This window comes from Rhipicephalus microplus, chromosome X, assembly GCF_043290135.1.
Source record: "Rhipicephalus microplus isolate Deutch F79 chromosome X, USDA_Rmic, whole genome shotgun sequence".
In the NCBI taxonomy this organism is placed as follows: Eukaryota; Metazoa; Arthropoda; class Arachnida; order Ixodida; family Ixodidae; genus Rhipicephalus; species Rhipicephalus microplus.
In genome coordinates, this window is record NC_134710.1 from 22,516,144 (window position 1) to 22,526,277 (window position 10,134).

General features: G+C 47.9%; 1 protein-coding gene across 1 annotated transcript; it reads left to right on the plus strand.

Moving 5' to 3' along the window:
• The first annotated feature begins 1,966 nt into the window (after positions 1-1,966).
• LOC142777481 (uncharacterized) lies at positions 1,967-6,908 on the plus strand. Its single transcript, XM_075881951.1, has 3 exons — positions 1,967-2,215; positions 3,666-3,759; positions 4,291-6,908. Exons 1-3 carry the CDS (start codon positions 2,063-2,065, stop codon positions 6,711-6,713), a joined length of 2,670 nt encoding a protein of 889 aa, XP_075738066.1. The 5' UTR covers positions 1,967-2,062; the 3' UTR covers positions 6,714-6,908.
• The last annotated feature ends 3,226 nt before the right edge of the window (positions 6,909-10,134 follow it).

Consider the following 10,134-nt stretch of genomic DNA (forward strand, 5'->3'; position numbering starts at 1 on the left):
CTCATTTGTGTGCGGGCGTCGGTGTATTCTTGTGCTACCGGCGTCAAACGAAACCCGAATAGCGGGGAGCCTTCGCGACAGTGTACGGCGCGTCGTACAGTTAACATCGTTGATAGAGACGCGCATATTATTGTGCAGCTCTGCTCATGTGCGTGCCTGTACGCGGTGAAATCTGGACGGCACGCACTACAGCACCACGAAGGCTTGGCGCTGTTCGGTTTCCATTTGACGCTGATAGTACAAATTGGCTCTAAGTAAATTGCGTATATACCTTAATTCTGTGGTGTTTTATAGGAACGGGTAACCGATGAGTCATTTAAATTACACATCATGTCTTGACGACAATCCTAAAAACAGTGCGAAATCTCTCTGGCCTGAAGTTGCACTAACAGCTTGAAGCACTATACGAAAAGCTATGCGACCCTTAGGAAGAATACACATTACGTTTAGAATAAGCGGGACATGGGCTCACATGCCGAGAATTGTAAGAGGCAAACAACGCTTTACGAGCTACGGTACACGCACCTACTTTTCGCGCTTGCATAGAATAAAACTCAGTTTGAATAGCTTTGCGTTTACGCTGAAAATAAAAGGAGCGATCGAATATTCTACTGTAGTCGCAGCGGTCGGCTGTATTGGCCGCAAGGTTGAGAGCAAAAAAATAACTGCAACGAAGAAAAATATCTGTTGGCTATGCAAGGAATGATATATTATAAAGCGAGCCCGAAAAAGGAAAGAAATTGCAAGCTCTGCCACAATAGTTAGGGGGGGGGGCAGTTAGGGGGGGGGGGCATAACGGCAGATTGAGGGATCGAATCCCGGCTACGGCGGCTGCATTTCCGATGGAGGCGGAAAGGGCGTAGGCCCGTGTGCTCAGGCTTGGGCGCACGTCGAAGAACCCCGGGTGGTCAAAATATCCGGAGCGCTCCACAACGGCGCCTCTCCTAATCATTTGGTGGTTTTGGGGCGTTAAACCCCGCATATCAATCTACGCCCGCAGAGCTCGACGTTCGTCTCAACGTCAGTGGAGTAAGGCCCAGGGACGACTTTGGCCATCGGACACGCGGTCTATGAGAACGGCGTACCATCGTAATCTGATCGAGAATCCGCCTGGAGCTTAAAACTAAAGTTTAATTATATTCTAAGTGCTCGTCGATGTGACCTTCCGACACGCAAGCAGTACATGACAATCTCCCGGAGTGAGCATCGGGCCAATGGCGAGGCGAGCTAGGGACAAATGGCCGACGCGGCCAAAGAAATGCCTCAAGACAACCCTCAAATGTTTGTTTGTGCAAATGTATTCATTGAGGAGACAGCTGAAGCGCACGGAGAATTCAAACACGGAGAAATACTATTTCCCACGAGCCCCAGAAGCCGGCTCTGGGCATCGCCCTCACAGAGCTATAATTGTTTGAAAAACGCATCTTTTTTTCGCGAATTCTCCTATAATTTTCACCACCCAGGAGGGCACAACAAGAGAGTGAATAAAATGAGGGGAAGGTAGGGGGGGTAGCCAAAAATTAGTACGTTCGGTTTGCTACCCTGCACAAGGGTAATGTGGAAGATGAGAAAGGGAAGAGCAAAGTAAACCAGCGAAAAATAACAGGAGAGCGGGAGTGCTATAGCCTATTCGAAAGGCCACTAAGACGTGAAAAATTGAATAAGGCTTTCACTGATTTTCTGTGCAAAGACAGGTCATGTCGCCTTTCGAGCACTGACTGTTCTGGCAAAGGTCTTTCGAAAAAGTTTAGAAGTAGGTAGGAGGAGAATTCCGCCATATCCACGAAGTGAATGATGATGAGTGGGCGAAGCTCCGGAGGTAAACCTGGTAAACCATGAATCCTCTGTACATTTTGCCCACTCGATTTTAGAGTGCCTCGATGCGCGCGCCCCCGCTTAGAGTGGTGTCAGCTTTTGCAAGGGCAGATGCCGCCGCCTCGGCTTCGGCGCCAGCGCGACCGCCATTTTGGCGCCTCCGGCCGGTAGTTCGTGCTTGGCGTGTGAGGTGTTGTTGGGCAGTGTTCATTCCCTTACAGTTTTATGCACCCATCTCCGCATCACCATGCCCGGCTGCTGCGTGCCGCAGTGCTCGAATCACTCGAGAAACGGATGGAAGTTGTACCGGTTTCCAAGAGACCCAAAAAGAAGGCTTCTTTGGACCGTTAAAATCAAACGAGACAAGTGGCAACCGACTAATACGTCGCACGTATGCAGCGTAAGTAAACATTTTTTTTTAGTGCGTCGTATTCTGACTGGTCAGCATTATTTAGGGCGCCGTTGTTTTTTATTTAGGTGCGCAATGTAAACGCAGGACAGCCAAACGTCGTGCAGGGTACTGTGCGGCGTGCTCGTGTTAAAAGATCACGCTTTAAGATAATGCGTCAAGTACGGGGGCTTCGGAAGCCCCCGTGTCGATAACATTTCATGCTGGTTCAAGGGCCTCGAGTGTGCTACTACATTCATAGGAATTGCGACTAGTTTCAGTGCCCTTGCACGGGAAAGTGTTGCCTTGGCAGCAGCGTTGTGAAATCCTTCCCACCCCCTACCCGAGGCTGTTAATTTCGTGCACTGCGCTTCGCAGCTATTTTGCTCGCGAGACCGGCTGCCGCTGTCGTGACCGTCCGCCTCGCAGCCCGAAGACAGACTTCGTGAAATTGCCGTACTCGCTCACCAACTCGCCCCGACAGCGTACGCGTCGACCGGGTGCTGGCGGAGTTGAGCTGAACGAAAAGTAGGCAAGAGATGGGGACGCAGGAGGTGTAGTTAAACAGATGAGAATTTAGAAAGTGGAGGAGGGAGAAAATTATATGCAAGGGCAGAAAACGGGGAGTGAGTTCAGGCCGCGTGCCGGCGAGCGAGTACGGAAATCTGACGGCGCCTGACTGCTGCCGAACTTCAAGAGTACGGCACGTATAGAGTTCACGTAATTCACATAAGAGGAAATTGTACGTGAAATGCGCGCATATGGCCTCGCAGGGAATTAACATAGGCTCGGGTGCGTGGTAGGGGGATTTCACAACGCTTACGAGGCCTGCCCATGTTTATTCGTGCACGCGTTGGCACTGATCGGTCGAAATTTGAACGCCTCTTGTGAAATTAAGCCGTTTGAACATAAACATGCTGTTCCTGCGAAAAACTCGTAATATTACGAGGCCGGACTTCTGCCCGTCTTGTGTGTATCGTCGTATGTATACTTGGGAATCAGGAACACTTCAGTGACGAACAAAACAAGCGCTGTTACGGAGTGTTGTCATTTTTACCTGACAAATAAATTCGATTGCATTGGGAACTTGGAGGCTTGGGTACAAAGCTTTCGATAGAACGAAATCTGTAACGCTCGCTATAAAATCAGACCTGGTCCTTTGTCGGCACAATAGACTAATATTTTATTCACATGAATTCAGGAATCCTTACAGATTTTCAGTGCGAAAATTGAAAGGGTTATTATAACAGCAGGCTGGGTCTATGATCGCGCTCACTGAAGTGGCTTACGTGAAAGCGCGCGTGAGCTCAATTAGTTTCCTTCTTTTTGTGCTTCAAAGTTGCTGCTAGTTCCTGCTGCAAATCATACTGAATGCATACATGAAATCTTGTTTATTGACAGTGACAGACATTCGTTTTTCTTCTGCCAGTGTGTTAATTTCCAATTCTGGTTTTATTTGCAGGCTCACTTTGAAGAGAACAACTATGAGCAACATCGTGCGGATGGCTGGAAGAAGTTGAAACCAAATGCCGTCCCAACTTTGTTCACATTCAAACGTAAGATTGAACTTTTTTCTTGCATTACATAAAGCAGCACCAGTTGCAAGTACTCTATGTACCTGGGATTTCTACGAAGCTAACACCAAATAGGTCCTCATATGCTGCGTCCACATTAGTGCATAAATTATGGAAATGCAGTCACGGACAAAGCTAGGAAATGCGAACACAAAAATGTGAACCACACCACGCAAAATCGAAAAATACTGCTAATATTGTTACGGGGAATAAAGTATACACTGATGAACAAATGTGTACTGGCGAATATACTGGCGAGCTAATGCGTACGACGCTGCTGCAGTCCGAGCACGTTCCCGTTCAGCACTTCGTCGTCGTTATCCTCAGGCATCTACTTAGCCCGTGACATTACCCGCCGGCGGCAGAAGCACCGTCCCGGTGCGATCAATTCTCGGGGCGTGAGAAGTATGGCTTAAGCCGTGAGACGTGCACTATATCGGTCACAATTAACAAGCTAGACATGAACTGGCATTGCTTGAATATGTTCATGAATACATACATTTCTGCTTGCAGCACTGCCTAAGGAACGAAAGCCACCAAAAGAAAGAACTGTGCCTGCACCCTCCAGCAACGAGACCAACAAATCTCCTCCTGGTCTGCGTCAATATCCAGCTGCAGTTAAAACTACCCTAGAGACCCCACAAAACCACGCCGTTCCTGAATCTACACGGCAAGGAACATCGTGTTATGGGCACGACACCATGGAAGTTGACGACGCCGTTGTTGAACTGTCAGCGAACACTAGTGATGCAGATTCAAGAGAAGTTAATGCAGCGGCTGGTGAGACATCAAATTCTACTGCAGAATCAGCAGAACTGAAGAAGAAGCTTGCTGACCTTACAAGAAAGTACTCTGAACTTCAGCAACATCATGACACAGCCAAGAACACCATTAGTGGTCTCAAGAAAAAAGTGCAAAAACTCGAGACTGAGGCAACAAATATTTCGCAAAATATGAAATTTCTCAACGACGATCAAGTACGCGCTCTCTCAAGGAGCAGCAGCTTGGGGAACTCTTGGTCTCCGCACACTGTCAAGCAAGGCCTTCAAATTAAGTTTGCTTGTGGAACAACCGGATATGAAACTTTGAGAAAAATGGGATATCCTCTCCCATCCAAAAGAACGCTCGCACGGAGGATTCAAAATTTGAAGTTTCTCCCAGGCGTTCTTCACGAAGTGATAGACGTTATGAAATGCAAAGCCGAGACCATGGAGGATGTAGAAAAGGACTGCGTCCTTTTTTTGGATGAAATGGAGATAGTGCCGGGGTTTGAGCTAGATCGGGCTGAAGACGCACTTCTCGGAGGAATAACTCTTCCTCCGAAGCCTGAAGAGCCTGCGGTTCATGCTCTGGTATTTATGTTGGGCGGACTTAACCAGCGATGGAAGCAGGTGATTGCATATGAATTTACCGGAAGAAACATCGATGGCGGCTTGCTGAAAAACTATGTGTTGGAACTAGTACAGCTGTGCAGTCAAATATATCTGAGAGTTCACGCAATCACATGTGACATGGGCTCGGCAAACCGCGCAATGTGGAGGGAATTCGCCTTTTCCAGTCACAGAGATTCTTCCACGGTGTGCTCCATACCTCATCCGTGCATGGACGGGAAGGAACTTTTTTTCATTGCTGATCCGGCTCACGTCTTGAAGAACCTCAGAGGCCAGCTCTTGAGCTCAGAAGTTTTCACGTTGAGTGAGGCCACAGTTGCCAAACATGGCCTGCCTTCTTCACAAGTCAACTTGGAATATGTTCAGGCTGTGCTCGAAGAAGATTCTAAAAGAGAACTGAAGGTAGCCCCAAACTTATCCGAAATGCACACCAGCGCAGGCCACTTCACCAAAATGAAGGTTGGTGTCGCTGTACAACTTTTTCGGGAAGCTCCCCCAGCTATCAGATTCCTTATAAAGGAAGGAGTTCTTAAACAGGAAGCAGAAACAACAGCTTGGTTCATGGAGCTGATTTCAAAATGGTATGCACTGATGTCTTCGCGGCATCCAACACTGGCCCTGAGTCGGAGAAGTAGGGCTAAGTACTCCGAAGCCCTAGATACATTACACACAGCAATAGAAACCATCAGAACTATGAAAATGGGTGCCACATCCCATTGGAAACCGTCGCAAGCAGGTGTACTCATATCAACTACAGTTGTACTTCGCCTCCAAGACGTTCTTTTAGGAGACGAAGGCTATGAGTTTTTTCTTACGAGCAGGCTCCTGCAGGACTGCTTAGAGAACCTCTTTTCTGTGGTGCGGCTTATGAAGCCGGTTCCCAATGCCTACGATCTCAAGTGCGCTCTGAGACTGGTGAGCGTAAGCCAATTTTTGCATACACCGAGGACGACCAGCTACGAGCTTGATGACAGGGAGTACCTGGTGGACCTGCTATCCCAGGGGAAGGAAGCCTGCGTCGAGAAGGAAGCTCAAGAAATCGATGATTCAGAGATTTTGTTCATCGAAGGATTGTCGTCCACAGAATGCAGTATTCTCTTTTACCTAGGAGGATTTATTTTGAAGGGAATTTTGACATCTGTGAAGTGCGCAAAATGCAAAGATGCTCTCCTTGGAACTGCCAACGACGAGCATGCTTCGCTGACAGCACTGAAAGAGTACGTTTCAGATGGAGGCAACCTCATCTACCCCAGCAAGGGAGTTATGAAAGCCTTGATAGACTATGAGGAGCATTTTGCTGCCATAAACTCTTGGTGCACGGACAAAGTAGTCACGATGAAGTCGCCGCTTCGTTCACTCACCGCATACCTAAACAAGGTGCACCGCCGCAGCTTGTGTGTATGCGCGGAGCACGAGGACAGTATATACCGACTGCTCACAGAGAGGTACGCAAGAATAAGGCTGCGCATTCACCTTCGGCAGGTTCCAGTCGGGAGTTGCAATGGACATGCAAGCAAAACATGTGCCGGCGTCAACCTCTCATGAGAAATGGACACGCCAAGATAAGCTGTATGCTTAAAAGGTTTCGGCTCACGTGGGCACGCTTTTGACTCTTGCATTTTTTATTTTTAAACATTTCATTTCGTACTGCATTTGGTTTGTCTTGTATCTGACTTTGATTTTCACTAGTGGGACAACGCAGCATTAAGGCGCACAAATAAATGGCCTGTTCACTGAAATCGTGGGTGTCGTTTCATAAAGGTACACTGGTAAAGCATGTTACTCTCGGGTATGCTGCCTGCACAGTGCATGAAATGGTGAGGCAGGGGAAGGTGGTACCGAATGTCAGATAATGTGTGTGTGTGCGTGTGTGTGTGTGTGTGTGTTATATATACACACACACGCAAGTATATAAAGTACAGCGATTCCTGCCTTTGCTATTCGGCTGATTCACAAAGACCCAAATATTGCATTCCTTTCAGCAAGCGTAGTAATAAAAGTTCATGCGCCCCTCCGTCTTAACGACGACAACGGTTTAACGCGAATCTTTCTGGTGTGGGAGTTCGTGGCTCATTTCATTCAGTCTATGTCAGCCCCTGGCGCATTGTACAAGCACAGGCCACCAGTTTGTATGACGTGCGTTGTTCCATTTAACAATTAGGCAACAACAGCACTAAGAGGTGTCCAAGTTGCACCAAAAAAAAAAGCTCGCCAACGAGTACTTCTTTCCTACCATACGCGAGCACCGCAAGCGGTAATGCGCTTCGCATGCTGCCCCACTACGGCAGGAGCCGTAATGGCGGCCGTCGTAGCAGACGACGCGGCTGTCCTCACCCTCAGCGGAGCGCGCGGGCATCAAGGCACCCTACTCGATTTCATTACATCGCTCCCCCTAGCGTACGTCGCCGCACTAAATCGAACGATTGCCTTCAACCAATGACACGCGCCATATGTGACATCATTCCTATTTTATAAGATCTCGCGTCTTTCATCAACTACAAGTACCGCTTTCTAGTTTATAACATCTTGCATCTTTTCATCATCAGCTACAAGTACCACCATCTAGTAAACACTACAAGAACTAAACGAGGGGTGGCTACATACAGGAGACGGTACCGCCATCTAGTGAACACTGCAAGAACTAAACTAGAGGTGGCTACATACAGGGGACCGTACCGCCATCTAGTGAACACTGCAAGAACTAAACTAGAGGTGGCTACATACAGGCTACAGGGGACGCACAGCCCACGCCCTAAGGAGCTTCGCCCCTAAAAAGGCGGGCTAATGCAGCTGGTATCGGCTGTCTGCGCGCGCTGTAGCGAGGGCAGTGACAGAGAACGTCTTCTACCGTTTCATCGCTGCCGCAATGATCCCAAGCAGTACTTTCTTCCATGCCGATTCGGAAGGCCCAAACTTTGGTGAAAGCGACACCAAGCCACAGTCGGCAAAGCACCGTTGTTTCAAGTAGAGAGAGTCCGGAGGGGGGCCGAAGTCGACGAGACGGATTCAGCCTATGCTGTCAAGTGTGCCGTAAGCATTGTGTGCTCCAAGGGAATTTCACATCTTCATTATGTGTTATTCGCAATTTAATTGCAGCACCTGTCCTTGAGAATAGAATAGAGTCTTCTGAACTATTTTCGTGTGCTGATCTAGAAGCTGCATCGGAATATTCGCTGTGCTATAGGCCACAGCGAATTGGAAGTCACTGAAATTTGATTTCATGTTCTTCGTCGAAGAGGTGGTGGAGCATTTCTGTAATTACCAGAATTAGTTGTTCATGAGGACCCCGGTGTAAGGCAAAAACCAAACACTGTATTGCTGCCTTGGAGTCCGTGAACACGCTCCATTTCTTGGCTTGCTGATTTTCAATGACTTTAAATGTGCTACGTGGAGCAGCACGTTCCGTAGCTCTCAATGTCGTCTGGTGTTTTAACCGAATATTCGTTTTGTTCGTGATTGCACGATAGATCACCGACCCTGCAGACCCATCCACTGTAGTTAAAGCGTCAGTATATAGATGGTTATGCTTACTGTACTTTTCAATCAACAAGAGAAGAGAAAGCAGATATAGCGGTGAAGACTGGAACCTGGGTTTTGAACGTATTCCTGGGACCGTGAATTGAATCTGTTTGTAAGCAATACGCCATGAGGTGCCATACTCCTGGGTGTCTATATATCCATATCAGGTAAAAAAGACCCCAACAAACTGGACGGCATTTGAAGGGCACATCCAGGTCGATTGGCTATCACTGGAGACGTCGAATAATGCACGTCATCCTATGTGGGTAAGCTCAAGGGTTATTTCAACGGGAGGACGTCTAGCATGATTGGTGTTTAGACACGGTTTCGTCCTCCTGAATGACGCAAGTCCTACGTTCCCGTGAGGCACTGCATATAGCCGCTACCTTGATTTGTCTTTCGTGTTGCGCAAGTTCGCTACACGCGTAAAGTGGTTTTTGGACATCAAAACACACGGAAGCAACCCTGTCCCAATATACCTGAAAATCAAAGGTATTTAAAACGAGTACTCATGTACCACGACCCGAAGAATACATTTCACTGTGTTCAAAACTCAACTTGACGTCGTTTATGAGGAATGCCTTTCCCATTGTCTTCTGCAAGCTATTAGGGAAACTGCATATGCAGCTATGCGGCCAATAATATGCTCTTCAAAGTGCTCTTAATTTGACCTCAAGCTAGAGGATTCATGCGATCCGCCATGCTGCCGAAAGAAGATACCGGCGTAACAATTTTCTGGACGATCTAGTAACAGCCCGGCGCATCCAAAAGAAGATACAACGGGGTACCTCGACAAATTACAAACCCAACAGTGGAAAACTGTGCGTGGCTAGACCCTTATAAACCACTATCTCAAATATGAAGAACTGTGCGATGCCCACTTTCTGTAACAGAAAAGCGCTTTCCATTCAAAGCCCTCGCACTTTTCTATCGCCGGCATGAGATTGTGTTGGCAGAAGACTGCGGCACCGTGATTGTGGGCCAGACAATGTACTTGAACCTACATAGATTGAACCATATTCCTAACTTCCGGGGCCCACGCAAAGGTCTACCGTTCACATCACAGGAGTTTGGTGCGGCGCTCGTTCTATGTAACAGGTCGTCGTCGCCTGACCCGGTTCATATTTCTTACTTAATGCTGTGCCATCTTGGTTAACAGGCACGAGATGCGCTTTTTATGATCTTTAACGAATAATGGCAAGCTGGAGTCGTTCCGCAAAAATGGAAGATTAGCCACTTGGTACGGTTTCATAAGCCTATCAAAATCCCCCAAGACATTACCTCTTAACGACCAATCGCGTTTTCAAGTTGCGTGGGAAAGGCCATAGAGTGAAAGACCCTGGCCAGGTTTGAACGGTTTCTTGAATTCCACAAGATACATTCGAACGCCATGGACGGTTTTGGCCGTCACCGATGTTCTATCGACAGTGTTAGCGATCTTGCCCCG

What these genes read in the sequence shown, in the direction of transcription:
- LOC142777481 (XM_075881951.1), top strand. Translation starts at nt 2,063, where the DNA reads ATGCCCGGCTGCTGCGTGCCGCAGTGCTCGAATCACTCGAGAAACGGA. An exon ending in ATACGTCGCACGTATGCAGC is followed by an intron (nt 2,216 to 3,665) that starts GTAAGTAAACAT and finishes TTTTATTTGCAG; the next exon opens with GCTCACTTTGAAGAGAACAA. An exon ending in AACTTTGTTCACATTCAAAC is followed by an intron (nt 3,760 to 4,290) that starts GTAAGATTGAAC and finishes TTCTGCTTGCAG; the next exon opens with CACTGCCTAAGGAACGAAAG.